The sequence below is a fragment of the Octopus bimaculoides genome, chromosome 10 (assembly GCF_046866305.1).
Source record: "Octopus bimaculoides isolate indiv1 chromosome 10, ASM4686630v1, whole genome shotgun sequence".
In the NCBI taxonomy this organism is placed as follows: Eukaryota; Metazoa; Mollusca; class Cephalopoda; order Octopoda; family Octopodidae; genus Octopus; species Octopus bimaculoides.
In genome coordinates this window covers 25,708,788-25,735,175 of record NC_142937.1, presented here as the reverse complement: position 1 = coordinate 25,735,175, position 26,388 = coordinate 25,708,788, and the positions used below count along the sequence as shown (strand labels likewise).

Sequence of the window (26,388 nt, the reverse complement as noted above, 5' to 3'; positions counted from 1 at the left end):
TCAAACATGGAAACATTATTTCCTTTCTTCATGAATATTATTATTATTTTTGTTATTACTATTATGGCAAACTAACAGAACCATTAGTGCATTAGACTAAGTGCTTTGGACCCCATTCACTTGTACTCACACTCATATTTTGAGTGTCCACTTTCACTCTGCTTCAACACTATAATGTTTCTCTTTCCAGCTCAACCCTGGTTCCTTCCATTCACTCTCCTATCATGTGTCTTGCCATGTAGCTCGTCTACTGCAAAAAAGTTGTTCTGTTCTTACTCCTTCTTTCATACTTTGATCTCTCATCTCCTAGCATAAAACTGTCTCCTTCCTACTGTAGCTCCGCTCAGTCAAAAAGGATCTTAGGTTGTGAGCTACATGGTGACCTCACTAGTTCTGGTCCTATAAAAAAAAAGCCTTCAGTACACTCTGTAAAGTGTTAGGAAGGCATCAAGCCATAGAAACTCTACCAAAGCAAACTATAAAGCATGATGGAGTCCTTGGATCTGTCAAACCCTGTCAAATTGTACAACTCATTCCAGCATGGAAGGTGAATGTTAAATGATGATGATGATGATGATGGTTAAAGTTTGTACAGTTGGAAATGCTTCACCTATATGAGCAAAAATAAGTTCTAAGGTTTTGCATTGAAACTCACTTTACATATTTTGCTGCGTAGCCTATGAGTTGTACATTTAATTTTATGTGGTCTAATGGTTAGGGTGTTGCACTCATGATCGCCAGATTGTGGGTTTAATTCCCAGATCAGATGGCATGTTGTCTTCTTGAGCAAACCACTTCATTTCATTTCACATCGCTCTTGTGCTGTGTGGGGACCAGCAAGTCAAAGAATAGACTGAATGTTTTCTCTTTGTGTTGTAGAAAGGTGAGGTAGGATTTGCACTCTGATCTTGTAAAGCCCTCACCAGCAATGACTACCCAAAAAGAGACCCATGGGTTGGAAGGTTGTCACCTGAGTGGTGCAAAGGTGTCATCTGCTAGGAGCAGGGAATCACCAACAAATGGTAGATGCAGTGATGCACTGTTACAGTGCATGCCTCTATGCTGCTACTACTACTACTACTACCACCACCACCACCACCACCATTATCTCATTTCACCTATCTGTCAGAAATATGAACCAGTGTTGTTTAATATAGACTAGCATCCCATTCCAGGAGAGATTAATCTCTCATCTATTTTCACGCTCCAACACTGAAGTTTAAACTCTTGAATATAAAATCTTGAGGAAGCTTGGAAATATCCATTTTTTAACAAACGATGAAATAATGGAGTCACTAGAGTAGTCAAAGCTTAATACAACTCTTCTTCTCTCCACAGAGTTTCCACATTGCAAGCCCGGGTTTCTACATTAAGGACCAAATTGTACAAAGACGTGATTCAAAAACTGTTGACTCGATCTTATGTTGAGGAAGGCATTACTGTCACAAAACGCAAGGAAATTCTCACGGAAGTGCAATTAGTAGAAACAAATGAATCCTTCAAACATTTACAGAACTGCCTCAATTGGATCGAAGCCAAACAGGTATTTTGCCCTTGGGTTGTTCCTTTGTCTTTCTTTATATTCATGTCATGTGACTACTTTCAGCCTAAAAAAAAATCTTGTATTGGTTTGAGATAACTCCTTGCCAAAATTTTTTAAAAAACCTAATAAAATTCTATGAATTGTTCAACTGTTCCCCATAATCCTTTTAAAACTTGTTGAGCTGCAAATCTATTTTGTCCTTCGTTCATTTACAGCGATCCATTGAAGCTGCCGGTTATGGAACCGATGTAACATCTGTCCATAAAGCATTAGAACAACATCAATATGACCATAAAAATATTTTGGAATTTCGCTCAGAAGTTGAGAAATGTAAACTAAATAAAGTAAGTTGAATTTATTTATCTTTTCTTTTGCATCTGTTCTACTCAGTTGCCTCAAGGGCAACTATTTTGATAGTCTGTGTGTCTTCTCAAAAACTTTGATTTAACTCTTTTGATAAAAACCTACTTCAGACCACTTTTGGATCATCATTAAATGTCTGCTTTCCATGCTGGCATGGATTGGATGAATTGACAAGAGCTACTAAGTTGGAGAGCTACACCAGGTTCCAATTGTCTGTTTTAGCATGATTTATTTGACTGGATGTCCTTCCTAATGCCAACCACTTTACAGAGTGTACTGTTTGTTTTTTTACATGGCATCAACATACCTTGATGTGTCAATTGTCTTATAATGGTTTCAAATCTTGGCACAATCTATCAGCTTCAGAAGAATGAATGGCAAAGTGGATGTTTGAACTCAGAATGTAAAGGGCAAAGAAATGCAGCTAAGCATTTTGTCCAGTTGTTAGACATCAAAGCTTTAGTGTGTTGATTACCAGAGAAGCAAGAATGTGTGTGTGTGTGTCTGTGAATATATTTTGTTTTAATGTATGAATATATGTTTGTGTGTGGATATGTGTACATAAATAGAGAGAATTGAAGCATTAGTGTAACAAGAGCTAGCCTTCAACATCTGCATTAATAGTCATGAGCAATGTATAGCATACATATTGGTGCAGACATGTGAAATAATTTATTATACACTGAAATTATCACATGATAAAGGCTGTGAAATGTCATCCTATGGATATCAAATGGTTAAATAAATATATTCACCTCTCATACCTCCTGATGTTTTATGATACATATATTTATGTAAATGTAGTTTTTCATTGATATATAATATTTTTATGTGATATCTCTTATTTCTCTCTGCAGAGAGGACTATCATCTGATGAACAAGTACTTTATAACGAATGGCTGTCCAAGGTGGAGATTGCCTATTCATTACTCACTGTAAGTATTCTAAACACTGTGTTTATGGCTACATATTGCTTTCTTTGTGTGAATAGCTTATTAATGACTCATTCAGTTGTCTGCCACAGAACACTGATTTAATTTTAATTCAACTTTCAAAATACACTGGAATATAAATCAGTCAGATTTATTTTCTTTTCCATTTGTTGCCCTTCCTCAAAATGTCAGAATTAATATCTCCCCTCACAGCATACCAATTTATCTTATTGACTTTACTGACTTTATCTCTACTACTACTACTACTACTACTATAACCAACCTTTGCCTCTCATCTCCTTGGTTCTATACTAGTTCTACTTAAAGATGAACAGCAGACATGCAATATATTTTGACTGGGGCACATTTAGTCAAAACATGAGAAACCTTGACACGCTATGCAAATGTAGGTCTCTCTCTTAAAACAGGTAGAGTATTTTGGTCAGATATGGTCAGTTTAAATGCTAAAGGATTCACCTCCAAATGAACATTGATTGAGTAGCTGTGACCACACTTTAGTTTTAGGGGTATCTAAGACATTATCTAATGTGTTCTCTTTTGTTAATACAATAGGGTGTGGTTTAAGGGTAGTTTGGCTATTGTTTCTAACGGGTTAAGTGAGTATGTAGTAGCTCTCTTGACTGATTATTTTTTAATGCATTTCTGGTCTTTCTATTATATGCTGTGCATTAAATTGTAGACCAACCTTTGTCAGCCATTTTAATATCAATATTGGAATGTTTTTTGTTTTCTCCTTTTCTCTCTAGAATACTTCAAGTAGACGCATGAATTGCTTGGAAACTTTATATGAATTCTTACAAGCGGCTTCTGCTGAAATGTTTTGGCTCCGTAGCAAGGAAAACGAAACAATCAGCCGTGACTGGAGTAAACCGGAACACAATATTCCAGATAAAGACGACATTTTTCAGGTAATAATTTGTTGTTGTTTTTTTTAATTTTTAAATTTTGTTAGTTATTGATGTATATCAAATGTTTCACTGCGAAATGCTATAAAATTACGCAAGGTGTGGCAGAAAAGCCCATGTTTTCCACACTCGTTGCTGTGGCTCTAGTGAAGTTAAGCAGGTGTTAGTGGTGTCTTTATGGAGCTAATGTTCCACTGTTTTCTACTGTTTCTTTCCAGTTACCATCTTGGTTTGAACGAGTGCACATTGTGTGTTTGCTGTTGAAATGATTGTCAACCTGTGACAAGTCTTTTATATATACATACATATATGTTAAATGAAATGAGACAACTAAGCCAAGGCTGTGTGGAGTTTTCAGGACATTTATAAAGAGAAAGTTAGGCTTACAGCTGTCTCTGAGATATTAGGGATATCCCTTCATCAGAGACGGTTAAATAGGGGTGAAATTAATATTAGAGTTTAATATGAGGAGTTATTTTGGAAAAGGAAGCAAATAAGGAGTATAAAGGGAAATAGGAGGATGAATGTAGAAATACTTGCCACTTTGGGTCTTCTGGATACCAATACCTCTCTTATATATATATATATATATATATATATATATATATATATATATATGAGTGGTTGGCGTTAGGGCATCCAGCTGTAGAAACTCTGCCAAATTTAGATTGGAGCCTGGTGTTGCCATCCAGTTTCACCAGTCCTCAGTCAAGTCGTCCAACCCATGCTAGCATGGAATTCGGACGTTAAATGATGATGATGATGATATATATATGCATATATGGGTGCAGGACATTAACAACGGTGCAAATAACATGAAATACATAAACAAATGAGGGAAAAACGAGTGAAATATATAAATGAGAAAAAAATGGAAGACAAGACAAGTTAACAGAACGAAAGGACCCTTCATCAGTTGTCTGCTGTCTGTCTACTTATTTTGAGCGGTGGAACAAATAGGATAGCCAGAATTCAGTACATGAATATATATTATTCTTTAATTGGCAGAAAATCATGAAAGTGACTCGCAGACTAAGAGTTTGCTAAGTTCCATCCACGAAACTCTTGACTCTCAAATCATTTTTGTAACTTTCTGTTGTGGATTTTCAGGCATGTGTTTCATATAACAATCTCTGGGTTACCATCTGTCTGATAGCCTGAGCTTAATAGGGTAAACTTCATGGAAATTACTATATATATGTGTGTGTGTGTGTGTGTGTGTATGCACACACGTTTCTTTCTATTTTCCAGATTCATTTTCACTTTCCTTCTTTCTACATAATCTTTCTTCATAATCTCTACTCTTTTACTAAGTTCGTTATATGTTCCTAATAATATTAGCAATTGTATTTCTGTGACCTTTTTTTATTTATTTCAACATATTTCCCTTTTTTTTTATTAATTTTTTCCTTTATTTTGATGTTAGCCATTAGAAATACCAATGTAAGATAAACTTATGTCTCTTTCCTGTCTTTACTTAATGTTAATAATCACTAATATCATTCTATTTACATTAACATCTTTGAATTCATAACTTTCTGCATAGTATATTAGATTTTTGTCTTTCCATGCGTGAAGCATGGAAAAATTCAAAGTTTCCAAATCTGAACCATTATTTCTTCAGATTTTACATAGATAGCTTTCAAAACGCTAAACCAGAGAAATATTCTTCCTTGATTTAATTCCTGTTAACATTTAAACCTGAATACAATATTTTCATGGGAAACACTTTAAGACAGCAGCTTGGATTTTACTTTCAGGATTTCTGGCCAAAAAGGAAGGTTTGTTGATTCTACAAAATTGCACTGTTCAACTAACATCTTGTTTAGACTTGTGTAGTTGTCATGTTTATTCAGTAAATACTAATGGAATAGCAATGTTTTTACAAAATTTTGTTGGCGGTGGCCGCTTGAAGACCAAACTTTAAGAACAGCAGCAGCAGTTTATGATAATGAATGTCATTTCTGGCTGTTTATTTCTTTTTCTTTTTTTTTTTAAGTAAGATATTCTTTTCCAGTGGAAAAAGATCTAGAAAAACAATTAACCTGCTTCTTTTAGCTTATGACATCAACTAAAACTTTCATGTACATTTTCTTTAATTTTTCCCAAATGAAATGCTTTTTTTAAAATTTTTTTTTTACAATGTTTAAGTTTCCAATGAAAGCCTTGCTGGTTTTTCTACATTTGGATTGCTTTTAGTGAGTTCATATGCATTCAGTTGTTGTTGTTGTTATGGTGGTGAGCTGACAGAATCATTAGCACATCAGACAAAATGCTTAATGGCATTTCTTGCAGCTGTTTATGTTCTGAGCTCAAATCCTACCAAATCTACTTTGCCTTTCATCCTTTCTGGGGTTCGTAAAATAAAGTACCCCTCAAATACTGAGGTCCTTGGTATTGACGAAGCCTGAAAGTTGCTGACCTTGTGCCTAAATCAGAAATCATTATTATTATTATTATTATTAAGGCGGTGAGCTGGCAGAATCGCCCTGACTGGCATCTGTGCCAGTAGCACGTAAAAAGCACCCACTACACTCAGAGTGGTTGATGTTAGGAAGAGCATCCAACTGTAGAAACACTGCCAGATCAGATTGGAGCCTGGTGTGGCCTCCTGGCTTGCCAGCCCTCAGTCAAACCGTCCAACCCATGCCAGCATGGAAAACGGACGTTAAATGATGATGATGATGATTATTAGGGCAAAAAGCTGGCACAATCGTTAGTGCATTGGACAAAATGTAGAGCAGTATTTCTTTTGGCTCTTCACATTCTGGGTACAAGTGCCATTGAGGTCAGTGTAACCTTACATCCTTTCAGAGTTGATATGATAAAGTGCCAGTCAGGTACTGGGGTTGATACAATTAACTTGACCCCTTCCCTCAAAATTACTGGCCTTGTATCAAAATTAGAAATTATTATTATTTTTTTAATTGCATGCATCGTCATGAAATATCTGCAACCATGGCTTGTTGCTTTCTGTTTTTGGATGGTATCACTAAGCAGATTTAATTCAGTCACCTGAAGTTTTCTGAGAATCCCTACACTGTTCTGTAAGCTGTTTTACTTTGTGTGGCCTCTGGATTGAAACCTGCTTTCTGGAGGAGATAACAGGGGTTTCTAACAATGACCAGTGGCTTGATATTGTGTAATTATTCAACAACGAATGTTTTGAGATGAATTTTGCTACATACCCTGTTTGGCTGGTTTAATTGCTTACAAGAGAGTCACAGCTAACGAATTTGAAAGCATGCTAAAAGTTTGAAGTTTATTGTTCTATCCTTGGCAGACACTCAACTCTCACTCGCTCTATCCTTAATGTATGTCTTGAGTGGATGCTGTGTTCTCCAGTGGGAATGTAATCAATGATAAATGCTGTATAATAACTGTTATGTAATTAGTTAAGTGTTGGGTTTATGAGTTAATTATCAGAATGTGGACTAGTATCGAAAGTAAATAATAATGTCCAAAATGTGTAAATTTCATGGTTCCATGCCTTCTGTGAGAGGAATTAATGGTCGTGGGCTTAAGATGGTTGCTTTGTAAACACTGAGTTTTGGATTCAATTCCAATGCATGGTATCTTGGGCAAGTGTTTTCATATACAGCCTTGGATTGACCTAAGCTTTGCAAATGAACAAGTAACAGATTGGAAACTGCATGAGCCCAGTTGATGACAGACTTAAATCTTTACCTGGTTTATCACCATTGCTTAGCTTTTGGGTGTCTGAAGTGTAGTCCACTCTGTTGCAAGTATCTAGACCATTTTATTGGCTTCAAACATTGCTCAGTATTTAAAGTGCTACTTCTGATCCTATCAACCCATCAACTGCAGTTCCTTCTCCTTCCACCAGTCTTGAATTCCTGGAAGAAGATCATGGCTGCTTTCCTTCCACTTCTGACTGAATCTCTAAAAGTAAATATTGAAATGTTCAAGTTAACAAACAGACAGATTTTTAACCCTTTTGTTAAGATATTTCTGTTGAAATACATTGCCTTTGTTTCAGTTAATTTTAAAACTAATGAAGAATTTAGTTAAAATATCTATCATTATTAAGCTGTTGTTTGGAACATAAATTAACTTCAAATTCACAGTTATAAATCATTTTAAAACAGGAAGTTTGGATTAAAACCAGAGATAATTTCAGGCAGGTTGGTATCAAAAGGGTTAAATCTCTGAATGTTTACTAATTTCTGTTTAGTATTTTAAAACTTAACTGGTTTATTCGACATGATTTATGTGTTATGTCATATTAAAATAAAATTGGAAATTTTAATTGAAGTTATATTACTATTCATTAGTGCATGATTTAATGACTTACTAACAAGACTAGACTGAATATTATTATTTAAAAGCAAAGAGATAGACCATTTTTCTTAGAACTTGTTCTGTAAATCTGAGTGTTTATAATTAATAATACTGAAGAGATTGTCTTGGTAACATAACTGAGTGAGTTAATAAAAATTATCAAAAACAACTAATAATTAATACCAAGTTTGAAGTTATGGCACCAATGGATTGTCAGACGCATTAGAGTGTTGCTTTAGACGGACAAAATGCTTATATTCAGATTTCAAAGATTGTTGGTGTCAAGTACTTGGCTTGATGAATTCGACTAACCCTGTCCCTCTTGAAATTAGTGGTCTTGTGACTAAATTAAAAACGATGTTAATTGAAGTTAATTTAAAATGATAAAGGTTGGCTTTTTGTTATTTTTTTTATGTCATTTTTATTTTTTATGAAACTTTTTTTTGCTCTAAAAAGATTTGACATCTTGAATAAAGCTTGCACATGCACTATATATATGAATATATATACAAACATATTATCGACTGTAGTTGTTAGGGATTTGCTTTGGTACAAGTGCATTCATATTCATTATTCATTTTCCCCACAATTGCAAGATGAAGCTTAAGCCTTGGGTTCTTGGTGCTATAATTTGAATATTGGCTAAATTTAAGATTGATATTTCCTTTTTCTCTTTTTACAGCATTGACTCCATTTAATTAATGACTTTTAGCAATATTTTGTTTATCAGGCACAAGGCCTTGTTAGAGGGAGAGTTTTTAGTTGATGTAATTGGATCCTGTATTATACTGACCTTGTAACTAGTCCATCATGGGCTACATTCTCCTTCAGTTCTTTTGATGATCCTGTTGAGCCTGTTTCATCCTGATCTGCAACTTTGTTTAGTCATGCTTATCACATCCTCATTCTGATATGATTTACATTCAGTAGAGCCTCTTGCATAGTAACAAAGTTGGAAGCTCTATGTAGTCTAAACTAGATTCATAAAAAAATTTTGAAATCATTTCATGTAAATAAAGTCCCAATCAATCATAAACTGTTAATTTTTCTTTCAATAATTTTTGATATTTTGAAATATTGAAATCAACAGATTATTATCAGTTGGAAAGGATTGCTTCCAGAAGAAAAAGGATAAAAAAATGGAAGAAATGGTAGCTGAGAACCTCCATTAGAGTAAAGTGCAACATTGACCAACTCAATATGGCTCATTATCTTTTGTCAGTTTAATTGGCGACCTCTATTTGAATATTCATTCACTTTTAAGCAGTTTATTTTCAGCCTTCAGCTATTTTCATCTAGCACTTTGAAAAACTTGATTCTACATTGTTATAATTTCTTGATCTGTAATAATATAGTGAGTTGTCAATCCATAATAATATAGTGAGTTGCTGGTACAACAGATATTGGCAGATCTTGATTTCAGTTCTATTACAGCTACATGTTCTAAGCCTGTTATTCTGATACTCAAATTTAACACAAGACCTCTTCCTTTTCATTGTTCTGTGTGTCAATGAAACTAATAGTCATCACAAAGACTGGAAATATTAGCTGCAAAAGAAAAGGGAATTTAGATAAGCAATTTTGGCATTGTGTTGCTGAACAGACTGCTTTCATGCTTGAATGATGCCTAATCCTAGTATGATTATCAAAATGTCATTTTAACAGATTGTTGGAATTAAAGTTTCTTCAAACTAATTTTAAATGATTTATAATGAAGGATCATTTTTTAAATATTTCTTTTTATTTTATATTTTTGTTTATTTTATTTTATTTTGTTTATTTGTTTGTTTCAAATTTATTGCATTTTGAACTTTAACTACACAAGTTTTAATGGAAACCATTTTTATATAAGAATTTTTGATTTATAAACCTTTTCATTTGAGAATTTTCTGGTAACTCCATATATTTGTGTGTGTGTGTCTGCATGTGTGCACATGTATGTGTCAGTGCTGACATGACATCAGCTCACTAATACAATAATCTATATGAACCCCAACACACATATCCTGCTAGCAGCAGTCATTAGAGGCCACTTAAGGGTCAGGCTAGATAAAGACAATAGCAGAACAGCACTTCATTGATTGTGGACTATTTAACCCTTTTGTTACCATATTTCTGTTAAAATACATTTCAATTAATTTTGCAAGTAATGAAATATTTAGTAAAATAACTTTGACATCTTCAATTAAAACTAATTTGAAAGAAGCTCTTCATGTATGTAGGTGTTTGTGTAGATAAGTGTGTGTGTGTGTGTGTGTGTATATATATATATATATATATATATATATCTTTATACACACAACACACACACACATTTGTACATACTCGTATTTTCCTGTTCTTTTTCTGTCTTGCAAGTTTACATGGCAACCTCATTAGTGGTTGTGGCATGAAAAAAAGACACTTGACACACTCTATAAAGTGATTGGTGTTTGTAAGGACATGAAGCTTTAGAAACCATACAAAATCAGGGAATGGCAATTGATGTGCTTGCCAGATCATGGCAAACAGTCCAAACTGTGCCAGCATGGAAAACAGTTATAAAGGGATGTGTGTGTGTATGCATATAGAGATGGAGGATATTAGGTTTTTTGCGGGGTGGGGGGGTTAATAAAAAATGGGCCAAATTTAATCAATTCTATGACCCTGTCATGTCATTGTTATATCTTTTAAGTATTTTAGTAAATTTGGCATTTTTTCTTTTTGTTTTTTTCTAAATGATCTTTAGATCATTGTTAATTTTGTGTTTAAAATTGTATTACAGCAGGGTCTCCTTAGTGATATGGGATCACGAGAAGCCCAATTCAATGTTGTACAAGACAAAGGAGAATCTCTTGTGCGGAATCGGCACCCAGCTGCAAAAACCATTGAGGTAAATTAGTTGTCAAACTCTTGTATGCTTGAATAGATATTCCTATATACCTTCCACTTTCATATAGATTAATCCTCCTGGCCTCACATAACTTGACTTTGGTGAGCTAGAGTTCTTAGAAGGCACTGCTCCAGTATGGCCTTCATTATGGTGATTAGAATAAACTAATGAATTAACAGGTTACACTTGATAGACACAGGCATAGGATTTATGATTAAGAAATCACTCTCTGCTTGCCCCTGACCTGTGCGTGCTACCCACAGGCCTTGTCTCACTCTATTATTGCCATCTGCTAGCCCCCAACCTGGGTGTTCCACCCACATGTAACAAGGAAACTTTTCCCTCATCCTACCCCAATAAACCAATCTACATCTCTTTCTCACATTTCCTCCTTCATACACTATGCCTAGTTCTCACTCCCCAATCCTGTCCTCACACCCCTGTTCCTCTGTATCATTGCTATCCAGTAGCCCCTCCAACTCTATATATACCCAGGTCTTTCACCATTTACTCGCACTCCCTTTGCAATATCCTGTCACTTAAATTATGGCATTTGACCCTCAAGGATTCTCTCTCTTCCTTTACTCAACCATCTCATTTATACTCTGATCCCCATTCTTTGTGAGTATGCCCGGCATTTTGCCACCATCTCCATCTTGCAGTCCTCTCTTTCTCTCTCTCTCTTTCTCTCTCTCATCTTTCTCTCTCTCTCTTTCTCTCTCTCTCTTTCTCTCTCTCTCTTTCTCTCTCTCTCTTTCTCTCTCTCTTTCTCTCTCTCTCTTTCTCTCTCTCTCTTTCTCTCTCTCTCTCTCTCTCTCTCTCTTTTCTCTCTCTCTCTGTCTCTTGCACTTTCCTCAGGTTGGGCAACTGTGTATTTTCTTTGTGGTAGCACACCTGTTTTCTGTCTTCATTCTGATCTTTCTCTCTCCGGCTGGGTAATCTTGTACTTCCTCTTCAGCAAGACACCTGTATCTGTCTCACTATAGCCTTTTCATCATCACCTCCTCCAATGCCTCCTCCCCTCTTAAGAGTTTTTGTCCTGTAAGTACTTGGTGACCCTGTGAGTGCAGGTGCCACTTGAAAGCACCCAGTCCACACTGTAACGTGGTTGGTGTTCGGAAGGGCATCAAGCTGTAAAAACGTTGCCAAAACTACCTCGTCTGTGCTTGTGCCACATAAAAAGCGCTAAGTCCACTCTGCTGAGTGGTTGGTGTTAGGAAGGGCACCCAGCTGTAAAAATCCTGCCAAAACAGTAACAGAAGTCTGATGCAAGCTTCGACCTGGCCAGCTCTTGTGGTACCATCCCACCCATGCTAGCATGGAACACAGACGTTAAATAATGATGATGAAATTGCTTCCAAACCATGTGGTTGTGGATTCAGTTGTTGGTATGTCTTCTCACCTGGCTGCTGAGAGGATTTGGTAGGCGGAAAGTGGTAGAAGACTCTCTCTCTCCATCTCACATGTGTCATAGCAGATCAACTATTGACTACCTTTTAGAATCATATAATTGTATCAGATATTATAATAGATCAGATTGTGTCCATTTTCTAGTTTTGTAGCTTGCATAGTAATAATGTGTCATTCTAGAGTAGAGTGAAGAAAGTGCTTTTTTTCTTTTTCTAAATAAATTTGAACCATTAGACATCTTCAAACTAAGAAATATCAACAAAATTCAGGCAAATTTCTGTAGGCTTTTCTGGAATTTTCTTTTCATTCAGTTATTGCCAAGCTGGCTGAATTGGTAGAGTGTTAGACAACATGTTTTGCAGTATTTGTTTCTGCTCTTTACAGTTCTGAGTTCAAATCCTGCCAAGATCAACTTTGACTTTAATCTTTCCAGAGTCAATAAAATAATATACCAGTTTCACATTGGGGTGAATGTAATTACCTAGTCCCCTCCCTCAAAATTTCAGGCCTTATGCCTATAATAGAAAGGTGTATTATTATTGTTGTTGTTGTTGTTGTTTGATGCTAAACTTCTCTCTTTGTTTTCCTTACAAAGTCCTCCATGACCTCATTACACACATACTGGAGTTGGTTGATCCAACTAACATCTTGCCAGCAAGCTTTGATTGACAGCACAGACCAATATCAAAAGGTAAGGTGTTTGTTCTCAAACCTTGCTCTCTATATGTCAAACCCTTTTTTCTTTTTTTTTTTTAACCAATATTTCTGTTGAAATACCATGCTTTTGCTCTAATTAATTTTGAAAATGATGAAAAATTTATTAAAATAATTTTGTTAATAAGCTGGTGTTTAGAACATAAATTAACATGAAAATTTGATGGAAGGTTTTGATTTAGATCACTTTAAAGCATCATAAAACTAAGGGCAGTTTCAGGAAGGTTGGTATCAAAAAGGTTAAGGAAAGTGTGCAGGGTTGTTTATACAGTTGTGTGAGCCCATAGCCCAGTAAAAATTCCCTTGAAATTGAAAAATGATATGATTATTTTGAAGAGACAGCGTTTAGTCTGGGTCAACCCTGATGTGGGAAAAATTATTAGGCATTCCAATTTACTCAGCTATAGTCTATCTAGGACCACATTGTCCAATGTAACTCTTTTTTTTTATGATGGGGGTATAATTTCAGTTAGATGTAGCTGGTATTTCTAGCAGATCAAACATTCACGCAAAGGATTCCTTTACTGTCTAGAAGGGTTGTGACATGTATCATTAAGGGTTACACACATTAAGGAATTTTATTTGTTTTACTAACCCTTATACTTTCCTCAGTAACAGTTGCTATGAGATTAATGTATACATCCACCCCTCCAATAAAAAGTCTCTGAAATAATTGATATTTTTCAGATGCCATATTTTTTTGGTTGTGAATTGTACCAGCACCTGCCTTCACACACCACTATTCTAATATCCTTGAATTCTCATGATAATATCTAATTTATCAAGATATTGATGATAATGGAAAGAAAACTGAAGTAACAATTGATGGCCTACATCGTCATCAACATCTTTTAACATTTGTGTCCCATGTTGACATGAGTTGGACACTTTGACAGTATCTGATGAGTTTGAGGGCTGCATCAAGCACCAATGTCTTCTTTGACATGGTTTCTATGGCTAAAGCCAGCCATTTCAAAGAGTATACTGGATGTTGTTTTTTTTTCTTTTTCAATGACACCAGCAACAGTGAAAATCACATTGTAACTTGCAAGATTAAGCCCCCCCCCCAACTCCAAAGGAGTTGGGTTACAGTTGAGAGAAAGGTAGTTTTATGCTAGGAGATGAAGGTTTAAAATATGAAACGAGGGACAAAAGCAGGTTTCTTATATCAGCAAAAAGACAAAAAATTTTAAACTTTATGAAGTAAATTAGTTTACTATGAGGCGAGGTGAATTCTGTTCACAAATTCTTGAATTGATAACAGGTACAGCCATTAGAACGTGCTATTCAATTCAGTCTTCTCAAATAGAATAAATACCACTCCTAAGCCAGCCATTAAATTGTATATAATATGTTTCGGAGAAATTAAAAGAATATTTAGTCACACATGTAGAAAGAATAACTATTTTTTTAAAACACTGTTAAACCTTCTTTGTTGAAAATCTCCTTTACAGTTTGAAGATTTTGATATTTCTGTAAGTCTTGTCATTAAATACTTTCTTCTTTTCAGTTTTATAATGAAGCTGAAGATTGTAGAAACTGGATATCTCAGCAGACATCCTTACTGAACAGTCGTTTTCCTCAAGACAATCTTGGTGTGGAACCAACAGAACAATTCCTTAAAGAACTTCAGGTTCTTGATTGCTTATTTTTTAAAATTTTGATAAACGTATTTGAGAAAATTTGTAGTTTCATGTGGTGGCTCTCTCTCCCTCTCTCTCTCTATCTCTCTCTACACACACACCAGGAGCATGTGGTTGAGAAGCAAATTTAACAACACAGCCATTGCCTGCACTCGGTGTCTTCTGTTATAACCTCAGTATGATCTAATCCTCTTTAGTAAAACATGTTCTGTTCTGGCTTTGGTTTGACAGTTTGACAGGTGCCAATAGGCCTAAGTACTACATCATGTTCCACTGACTCCTTTGATATGGTTTCTTGGACTGGATGCTGTTCCTTATGCCATTCACCTTACAACATGTACCAGGTGCTTTTTTAATTCCACCAGCAACAGTGAGGTCACCACCATGCAGTTTGCAAGAGTATGAACCCTTAGTGACAGCTAGTAGAAACACTTCTTGCTCTTTTGCTAGCTTATAGCTGGAGGACCTAAGACTAAAAGTTATATTAGAAGTTGAAAATTCCCTTTAATGTATAAAAGTTTGAATTTAATTTTAACATTGCCAAACATCAAATAGATGTGTGAACTCAGTTTATGTATTTCAGTTTTGTTTTTCTTCTTTACTCCACACCAGGAAATGCACAAAATGCTTGACAGCTGTGAACAAAAAGTTGATTCTCTCCTTGAAGACAGCCATCATATCATCCCACTCAAATCTCGATGCCTAAAAAATCTGCATTCCAAAAAAGTGCGAGCACTCTGCAGCATTCAGCAACCAACGGTAAGTTTAATCACTCTTTGCTTTGTCTAATTTTTCTATATTCTATTAGAAAATAAATTTAATCCTCACAAATCATTTTAAATTTTTAAATAAAAAGTATTACTTTATATTTATGATTCACTTCTTTGAAAAGGTTTCTCAATGTCAACTTCCGGTGTTGACGTAAAAACAGCAAAGTCTCTCACTCTCTGTTTTAATGTTCACAAATTGTAAACAACTACAATAAATTACTGAAATAAATATTTATGAAGTTCACAAATTTAAATATTCGGTATGAGATAGTTTAGTTTCTAACCTGCTTTTATTTATACGATTTTTTCACTCCATGTTTACCCCATTCATTGTTTGCAATGCACTCTCTCTGTCTCTCTCTCTGTCTCTCTCTCTCTCTGTGTCTCTCTCTCTCTGTCTCTCTCTCTCTGTCTCTCTCTCTATATCTCTCTCTTTCTCTCTCTCTCTCTCTCTCTCTCTCTCTCTCTCTCTCTCTCATGAATTTCACCATTTACCCCACCTTTAATCCTTCATAAAAATATACACTAAATAATCTTTAGATAAAGATCCATTTCACTGCCAAAATGTTATCTTTAAGGTTGTGTGTTATACTTGTTTACTTCTTAAAAATATTCTTAGATATAAAAAATGTATGGAAAACATTACTTAAAATGCATATTCCAATTAAAAAATGAAATTATTTAAAAAAATTATTTTCTGTTTTTCAGCATACAACTCGGAAAGGAGATATCTGTGTCATACTTGACAGCAGCGATGTGACAAGATGGAAGGTAAGAAAATCTTGTGAACATTAATATTAGAGCCTGGTACGGCCTTCTGGCTTGCCAGTCCTCAGTCAAACCGTCCAACCCATGCCAGCTTAGAAAGTGGATGTTAAACGTTGATGACAATTGTGTGTGTGTGCACACGCACGTATGAACACAAGTAGATTAGTCTTCAGTACATGTTACGGAGTGCATTTATTCATTTACTGGAAACGGAAGCATCACTCAGTCATGTCAACAAGTACCTCAGAGTATCGACTGTGAAATTTCAGCTGTTAATAAGTAAACCACATATGCACACACTAGTGTGATTGTGTTGTAAAGAAGTTTGCTTTCCAACTGCTTGGTGGTGGGTTCAATCTCATTGCATGGCACCTTGGGCAAACATTTCCTTCTATAGGTCTTACACAACCAATGCCTTCTGAGTGGATTTGGTAGATAGAAACTGAAAGAAGCCTGTTTGAGAGAGTGCATGTATGTTTGTGTTTCCTTATCTTGGTGTTGAATGATAATTGTAAATGAGTGTCACTGTCCTACAAGCAGTGTCGTTCATTTCTGGTGTTCTCTGAAAACATTTCTGGTCATAGAAAAACCTTACCTTGCCTAGAAACAAGTGAGGGTTGACTACAGGGTGGGCATTTGCCTCATTAAACTCTTTCCGGCCCGTTCAAGCACGAAACAGTGGATGTTAAAACAATGACGATTATATTAACTTTTAAAACATAACGGTTAAATTACAATCGGTTACTTTTAATTAAATGTTACAATTTTTTCCAATCAGTGTATTTAATTAATTTCAATTTGTTTCTCTTTGTATCCAAAACAGGTTCAGACAAACAAAGGAGTTGTTACTCTCCTCCCATCCATATGTTTTATGCTGCCACCACCTGATGAAGAGGCCATTTTATATGCAAGAAGGTTGGTGTTGTAATTAATTTAATTGTTATGATTATTGTTTTCAAGCTGTTTTGACTAATTCACTTGTACTTGACTGATTCTTAATATCTGGTTCTACTAGCCAACTTAATGTATTCCAGTTTATGAGCAGCAATATGAAATCAAACGTGTCACACACACATCTATCCACCAAGAATAATTGCTACATCTTACTTAAATGTGTCTGTAGAAGACAACAAAAAACTTTTCTAGTGAGTATTATCTACAGGAGCAAAAGTTTTTATTATTTTTTTTAATGGCTGTGTGGTTGAGAAGTTCACTTCCCGACCATGTAATTTTGAGTTCAGTCCCACTGCACAGCTTCTTTTGTGGATTTGGTAGACAGAAATTGAAAGAAGTTTGACATACGTACAGACATACATACATAATTACTTCCCGACTTTGTAGTTGCAGGTTTGAGTTACACCTCGGGGAAAGTATCTTCTACTTTAGCCCTAGGCTGATTAAAGCCTTGTGAGTGGATTAGAAACTTTCATGTGTGTGTATGTTTGTGCCTCCTGCATCTTCACATTTGTTCAGTTGCTGATTTATAAACAATGGTTTTGCCGATGGGATCATTTACTCACAGTCAATTATGAAAACATGTCTGGGCTTCTTGACATCTTACGTAAATCTTTGTAAACAAAAAGCTTATTCATTGAATGTTGTTGTTGTTGTTGTTGTTTGTTTCCAGTTCTCTGAATGAAGATAACTGAGCTGTTTGTTTTTCACAGGACCAGGAGCTTATTACCTTGCTTGGAAATAAGTAGGAGCTGATAGTAGGAAGGGCTTCGGGTCATAGAAACCTCTGCCTGAACATACTCTCATCAAATACATCCAAACATGAAAAAGTAGATGATGTTGTTACTGCTAATTAATTTTGTTTGTTTTACAATTGTAAAAAAAAGAAAAAAAGTACTTAACAGTAATTTGTTGGGTTTTTACAAAGGCTAGTTGTGGTTTTCATTTTAATTATTTCAATTATGTTTTACTTTTAGATTAAAAGACGATCTGCTTAATCTACGCCAACTTTGGAAAGCATCAAACATCAAATTCAGGAAAAATATGGTACTGGCAACTATGCAAGCAGTTCAAAAATGGAACCAGAAAACCGTATGTATTTTCTGTTTAGAATATTGATTTCTTCCTATCTGTTCACAAATGTGAAATTACTGACTGGCTGAATCATTAGTGTATTGATTAATGAGTCAACTAATTTATTTTCTGTCACCATCTCAAAGACAGTTGTCCCAGTTTGGTAGACAGAAACTGAGTTTTGTTGTTATCCTTTCTTTTGCTGGTTCCAGTCAGATGGCCTTAGATTTAATTCAAAACCACATCGTATATACATACACTCTGTATCCATACAGCGGTGCCTAGTCACTCATCTGCAAGAAATACCAGCCAAATCTCCCTTAAATTATACCTAACTGTTTAAAATGAAAGAGGAAGGAGATATTAGATGATATAGCTAGTCGTGGATTCACACTGACTATTTAAGCTTTTTTTTTCTAGCAGAACTGGAAAACCATCGCAGCTCTCCTTGATTGGTCTAAGCTGACCTAGGGTTCAACAACATGTCTTGTGTACAGTATGAAACTGGTGAAAAAAAATGCATTGTTTCAGCTTTGACGCAGAATCAAGTTATTACATTTTGTAGCATAGACATATAAGCATTTGCAATTTACAGAACGTGCATCCATTTGTCCACTTGGCCAGCCATTTGTCCTTCCAGCCTTTTTTTGTCTAACCAGTCCTCCTATCCATCCATCTATCCATGCATTCACCCAGCCTTCCATCTTTCTGTCCATCCATCCATTCATAAATGCATAGTTATTGAATAATCAAATATTCCGTTATTCTGTCTTTGAGTGGAACATTTTGTACGTTTTTGTCTTTCAGTTCTCTGGTCTTGAACCCAGTCAAAGAGAAGCCATTTGGAAAGCTCTCAATGATGACATGAATATCTTATTGACAGAATCTGCACCCGGACGTCAAGATATTTCTGCACTGCAACAAGGAATGGCTCGATGCCAAGAGCATTACCAAAAATTGTCCACACAATCTACCAAAGCAGGTTAGATAATATCCTTATTCAGATTAAATAAGCATCTTTTATTATTTTATTTTTTATTAAACAATCTTATATCTTATCCATATGCTACAAAATTTATGCCTTGGCAATTTTCAGTTTATTTATGGGCTAAGAATAGGATTCTTTTCCTTGATTTCAGTCATTGAGCTGTGGCCATGCTGGGGCACAACCATTAAGGGTTTAGTCAAAATCATCAACCCTTAGGACACTTTTTCTTAAAAGTCTAGTTCTTACTCTTTCAGTCTCTTTTTGCTAAACTGCCAAGTTGTAGGGATGTAAACAAACCAACACTGGTTGTCAAGCAGTGGACAAGAAGGAGACACACATAAGGAAGTACATATAGTCACATACACATCTATATTTATATATGTAAAAGGGTAAAATCCCCTTCAGTAATGAATGACCATGGGATTGCACCTAGAAAGTTACCCTCTGAGGTACAAGTCCAGACAAGGTTGTTTATGGAAGACCAGCAGTCGCCCATATGTGATGAGCTTCCATAGTTTCCATCTACTAAATTTACTCATAAGGCTTTAGTTGGCCTAGGGCTATAATAGAAGACATTTGCCCACAGTGGAACTTAACTCAAAGCCATGTGACTGTAAAGTGCAGTGTTGTTTCATAATGGTACAAGAGAGGTTGATGTAAGGGTCTGTGACCCTCTCTCTTTTCTAGGACTGGTTTATACCAGTTTGAGATGATACAGGCTCTTAGACAAGTCGTCTTCTCTATGGCTTTAGGAGTCATGTCTTCTTAATACTATATAAGACACGATTTAAAAGTTTTCAAATATTGTTGTTTTTTTATTTTTCTTCTAAACAGAATCAAAAGAAATGAAAACACCAAAACAAGTTTTAGTTCAACAACTTGATAACTTCAGCCGAAACCTTGTCAACTGGGAACAGTGTGTGAAAGGTCAGCTTGATGAAGCAGTTCCTAAAGATGTGTCCTCACTACAAATGGTTTTGGAGAAACATCAGGTATCTAAGTTTTGTCTTTGTATTAAGCTTTTTAGATTGGTTCGTTGTCATTGTTTTGGTATCAGCAAATATAATCACCTATATATTTTCTTACCTTAGAAGTACAAAGCCTCAAATTTGAGAGAAATGTATGTAGAATTGATTATATTGACCTCAGTATTTGGCTGGTACTACATTTTAACAACTTCCAATAGGATGAAAGTCAGAGTTGACCTTCGCAGAATTTGAACACACCATTCTGCATTAGTTTGCTGCATTAGTTTGATTCTCTAATGATTCTGCTAATCCATTCAGCTATGAACCAGTGTAGCGACATCACTCTACCTGCTAGAAATAGCAAACAAATATACCTCAAATGACAGCCCTTATTGTGTTGATAAAAGGATGTTCTGAATAATGTAGTCCTTGGTTCCTTATTTCTGGAAGGAAAACGGGAAGCTCATGGCTAGACTACCTTTTGAATATGTCTTCTCAATCAGAGAAGACCTGGAGCTAAAAACAACAAAATACTTTAGTTCACATAATAATGATATAATCACACATTTAATGTGATGAATTATTTAGCCATGCAGAACCATAAATTAATTGCTGTTGATGATGTTGAGATATTCAATCATGTCCAGTTTTACCAAAATATTTCAGCATTTAGATATGCTGACATTGACCCTTTAGCATTTAAACTAGCCATATCCGGCCCAAATATTCAACCTGTTTAATGTTCTAACTGTCAGATATATCCTCTCACACCTACCAATGTTGTTTCTAAAAATAAACAATCATATTGAAATCTTGAAGCTACAAGATAATGTATGCTTAATTTAAAACAATATCAATAAAAGAGCATTGCATTTGACAGGAATCTGAATGCTAAAGGGTTAAAAATCAAATATCTTTCTAGTAATACAGAAAGGGAAGACCCAGCACTTTGATATGTTTACAAGTAGAATTTATTTTGTTTTTAATCAGAATTATTTTAACTTGTAACTGCACACATCTCCAGTCATATGGCAGACACTCTCTAAATGTTATATAGTGACAGAATAAGTATAATTAAATATGAATTTTATGTCTATATGTCCCGGTACTATATTTCCTCCCTCTCCACTCCTCTTTCAGTTGAGGGGCTTCTTATCTTGTGAGTTACTTGGTGACCTCACTTGTGCCGGTGCTACATAAAAAGCACCCCATACACTCTGTAAAGTGGTTGGCATTACGAAGGGGGTTTAGCCATAGAAACCATGTCAAAGCAATCATTGGAGTCTGCTGTAATCCTCTGGCTCATTAATTCTTGTCAAACAATCTAATCTATACCAGCATGGAAAATGGACATTAAATGATGACAACAATGACAATTTTTCTCTCTCTGATTCTTCCTGTCTTTCTCTTTCCCTCATGTCTCTGTTTTCTCTTCCCTCTTCCTTTCTATTCTCCTCAATTTTTTTTTTCTTATTTTCCAATATTCCACAGGAACTTGACAGTACTTTCAAGAAATATGAAAAAGAATTAGAAGACATTAAGAAATCTGCCAAATCCCAACACTGGGCAGCACCAGTTGGCACAAAACTCAACTTAATTGTCCAGAAATGGAATTCTTTATTATCACTATCACAGATTTATATGGAGAGGTAATTTATTGAGAATCCTTAAACAGCGTTGCCCTTTTTTTTGTTTTTGTTTTTTACTTTCATCTTCCTTAAGATTTTCTGTGATAACTTTGTGGTGTTGGTACCATATTCAAAATTATAGAATCCATGCTGTTACCAGGTGTGGAGGGGCACGTGCCTTGGTTAGGATGTTGGACTTGTAATTGTAAGATTGTGTTTTCAATTCCTGGTCTGGGTAATGTGTAATGTTCTTGAGCAAAACACTTCATTTTATATTACTCCAGTCCACTCAGCTGGTAAAAATGAGTATTTCCTGTGATGAACAGGCATCCCATCCAGGCGGGAATATATATGCAACAGAGACTAGGAAACCAGTCCTATGAGTTTGTTTGACTCAAGAAGGATTATCCTTTATGCCATTATCAGTCCCTCATAGACTCTGTATCTAGATTAAAGGTATTGCAAATTATATTTAGATTTTAGATTACATAGCAATTCCTAGGGATATTTGGTGTTGGGAAGGAAAACAAATAAACTGTCTTTATTCTGTCAAGTATGGTAATTACAAGAATATAATGAATTCTTCTATTGATTAAACAATTGGATCACTCATCTGTCAAAATCAATTATTTATTCATTGAATTATAATCTACGTACTCCACAGACACTGGTACTCTTCGTGTAATTTGCATGAAGAATCAGTGTAATATTATACAGCATGGATGGGTAGCAGCATCTTTTGGTTTTTGCAGAACCTCTCAAAATGGTAATGTTTGATGTAGTTCAAGTTTAATTTCTGTAGGAGAAAAATTTAGACAGGAAGGAGACTCCAAAAGAATTGCAGATGACTTTAAAGTTGGGAATTTATATCAGAAAACCTTGGTTGATTTCAGATGGGTTTTGGTATCAAAAGGGTTAAATCACATCTTGTCATCAATGAGTGCTGCAGTCTGAGATTTATGGTGATCAAATAGAAATGACTGGATGGTCATGGTTGGGATGCCTTTGAATATTGGTCTGCTTAACTCTTTTGTTACCAAATTTCTGATGAGATACACTTCAATTGTTTCAATTAATTTTGAAAATAATGAAGAATTTACTAAAATTACTTTGTCATCATTAATCTAGTGTTTGGAACATAAATTAACACAAAATTTTGATGGAAGGTTTTAATTTGGATCACTTTACAAGAGGCGATCGGTATCATAGGACTTGCTGATGGGATCAGGCAGGTTAGGATCAAAAGGATAAAATAATGAGCTGACAAAGCTAACATTGATTTTCTCTCATTCACTTGTATTACACTTGGTAATGTGCTTTGATGGCTATAATTCTTAGCTCTTAAAACAATAGAGGGTAATTTATTTAAAATCTTGTCTGTTTAGCTTATTAGTTGTTGCAATTATTTTTCAAATTATTTGCAGTTAAGTGATTGACTAATTTTGCTTTATTTACAGAATGAAAACAATTGAAGTCTTTGTGTCCCGAACTGATGAAATAGAACAGTTCATCAAAGAAATTGAAGACCATTTGGCTTCCTCTGGCAATATGTCTTCAGATCTTGATGCCTTATATGCCCTCCGCGAAGAACTTCAGGTTACTTCATATTTTAATCTTTCATTAAGTCACCTACACTTCCCACCAAAATTCTGTGTTTTTGTGTATAAAGTTAAAACCTTTCAGTTTAAGGTTAAAGATGACTCTATGAGAATTGTGTGATGAGTTAGTTACTTTATAATTTGTTTTTAGTCTGGTATTTCTGCATTTATTTTTACTTTTCCTCTCATCTTTCTGCTTTTGATATCCAAGTACAGGCAACTCCCTCATGTTACAAAAGTGTTACATTCCTGAAAATCTTATTACATCATGGACTTCTATAATATGAAACCTATTTTCATGTTGATTTCTATGTTATGAACCAAGGAAATGTGGAAATCAATAGTTAAATGAAATTTGGCAACATTTTCAGAAATTCAATGCAACTGTAATGTAGGGGAATGCTTGAACCTGTAATGAAACAGATGACTAATGTTGTTAAAATAATGACTAAGCTGCTAGAATAAAGAATGATCTTTTAGTTTTATAATCTAACTTGTACATTACATTATGTTCCTGGTTAAACACTTCACTCCAAATGATGTAACCCACAGAATTGTGGCATTGGGTCAATAGTTCAGTGAATGTTGTCCTCAAATCTTGCTATGGATAAAACACAGTAGCATTCTCTCCAGATAGATCATCATCATCACCACTGCCACCATCATAATTTTTTTTTTACATTCATTCCCTGCTGTTATGGATAGGGTCATTCAACAGATTGAAGGACTAATGTTGCTTCAGCATCTCATTTTTGGCATAGTTTCTATCTACTGTTGGTTGTCCTTCTTAACACCAACCTTTACAGAGAGTACTGGGTGCAGTTTCCATGGAACTAGCACTCTAGAGGCTGCCTTGTCACCAACAAGACTAAAGACCACTATCAAGTCTTACACTGTCACTGCTAAAATTGATCTACCAGTCACTTACAGTGTGTTCTGGATGCTTTATTTTTTGGTGTCGGGGTTTACCTCCCTTTATTGCGTAATGGATGAAAGGTGTTGTGTTGCAAACTTCTCCAACCCTTGTAAACATGTACAAACAGATGTTAAAACAATGAGGATGAAAACTGAGATAAGCTCTAATGCAACATTTCACCATCTGGTAAATAGCAGTTGATAAAAATGTGGGTAGGGTATACGTTAACAAATTTGTTGCTTACAGAATTGGTCTGGTGCCAACCACAAGTAATACATAGCTTTATACCCAAAACATCAATTAAGATGTATGTACATGTTTTCTTTTTATATTATTGCATGTGTGTGTGTTTGTGTGTGTGTGTGTGTGTGTGTGTGTGTAATCGCTTCCCAGCCGTGTAGTTCCAGTGCTAGTTACATCTGGTCAAGTGTCTTCTTCCATGGCTTTGGACTGACCAAAGCCTTAATGTCTTGTGAGACAGAAACTATGTGGAAGCTTATCGTGTGTGTGTGTTTGTGTTTGTCCTGCCATGTAACAACCAGTTATGACTTAGCAGTTCAGCAAAAGAAGCTGGTAGAATAAATAAGTACAGGAGTTGATTTGTTTGATGAAACACTTCAAGCAGGTGCCCCAGCATGGCCTTGGTTCTATGGCTAAAGCAAGTGAAAAAATTGATGGAAATACTGGAAAGAAATTCTTCATCTCTAAAGATGAAAATTATGGCCCCCAAAAGATTATAACCTTAGTAACAACTTTACACATTGGGATGAAATTCTGAGTCAACCTTGTGGAGGAATAAACTGTAAAATAGACTAGCTGACACATTGGATAATCCACCACCACCAAGCATTAAAGATTAATGTAACATTTTAAATGTTTTATCTTTAAGTTTATATCTCAAAAAAAAAAAAAAAAAAAGTGTTTTTGATCCTTCCCAAGTTGCAGCTTCATAAGGCCAGCTTCCTGGATTCTCTTGGGTATCTTATTCATCACCTTGTATAGGAAACTGGTCTGTTACAAGATTACTTATTTTTGCCATCTGAGTGACTGGAGTGAAGTGTTTTGCTCAAGAACACAATGCATCGCTGATCTAGGAATTGAAACCATAATCTTATGATCATGAGTGCAACATCCTAACCACTAAGCTGTGCCCCTCCACACACACACACACACACACACACACAAATGAGTTGAATAAATTATTTAACGACTGACTAAAACTACCAAGTTTTCCTAAAAGTCCTCTTTTAGTTACCATATGTGCAAACACTAACATTAGGTGTATGTATATACATACCCCCCTTACATACATACATATGCACAGCCAGTTATTGTGTGCAAGTGTGTGTGTGTGTGCTAGTAATGTTCATTTAAATCTCTCTGTTGCATATATGCATACACACACACACTCTTTTACCATCCCCTTTCCACAGTGTGACAGATGGCTTAGACCAGTGCTTCTCAAACTATCTGATGTGGCATACCAGCAGTTTTTTTTTTTCCAATTTGCCAGGGACCAGTAATATTTCTTAGTAATATTAATTTATACCGGAAACAATATATATATATATATATATATATAATGAATAAAATAAAAGTTGACAATTTTTTTTTTATTTTATATTTATTTTATAAACAAATAATACAATATTACATAAGCATTTTATAATGTTTCTTTTCTAGAAACTTGCCACAGACCGGCACCAGTCTGTGGACCACCATTTTGAGTAGCACTGATTTAGACCACAAGAATTGATTGTTATCATTTTAACCCTTTCGCATTCAGACAACTTTGTTAAATGTGATGCATTTTGATTCATATTGTTTTGAATTAATCATGCATTATGTTGTAGCTTTGAGGTTTTGATGATGTGATTGTTTATTTTTAGAATCGCATTGCAGGATCTGGTCAGTCTGAACACAAAATAGGTAGAATATCTGGGCCAGAGATGGCCAGTTTAATCCTTCAACTTTCAGATTACTCTGTTTAATGAAATGCTTATTTATTCTCATAGTTTT

At 35.2% G+C, this 26,388-nt stretch overlaps 1 protein-coding gene across 7 annotated transcripts in view; it reads left to right on the top strand.

Moving 5' to 3' along the window:
* LOC106880784 (uncharacterized) overlaps positions 1-26,388 on the top strand; it is a 274,817-nt gene that overhangs the window by 121,995 nt on the left and 126,434 nt on the right. For 5 of the 7 annotated variants that reach the window (XM_089358463.1, XM_089358466.1, XM_089358465.1 and 2 more), the window contains 16 exons: positions 1,339-1,543; positions 1,759-1,887; positions 2,764-2,841; positions 3,606-3,767; positions 5,525-5,545; positions 10,831-10,938; positions 12,944-13,039; positions 14,573-14,695; positions 15,318-15,464; positions 16,184-16,246; positions 17,067-17,158; positions 18,175-18,289; positions 19,079-19,253; positions 20,094-20,251; positions 21,719-21,876; positions 23,313-23,451. In XM_089358463.1, the coding sequence (XP_089214589.1) occupies positions 1,339-1,543; positions 1,759-1,887; positions 2,764-2,841; positions 3,606-3,767; positions 5,525-5,545; positions 10,831-10,938; positions 12,944-13,039; positions 14,573-14,695; positions 15,318-15,464; positions 16,184-16,246; positions 17,067-17,158; positions 18,175-18,289; positions 19,079-19,253; positions 20,094-20,251; positions 21,719-21,876; positions 23,313-23,451 (1,969 nt within the window). The remainder of the gene's footprint in view (positions 1-1,338; positions 1,544-1,758; positions 1,888-2,763; positions 2,842-3,605; positions 3,768-5,524; positions 5,546-10,830; positions 10,939-12,943; positions 13,040-14,572; positions 14,696-15,317; positions 15,465-16,183; positions 16,247-17,066; positions 17,159-18,174; positions 18,290-19,078; positions 19,254-20,093; positions 20,252-21,718; positions 21,877-23,312; positions 23,452-26,388) is intronic. The other 2 variants (XM_089358464.1, XM_089358468.1) reach the window with 2 other exon arrangements.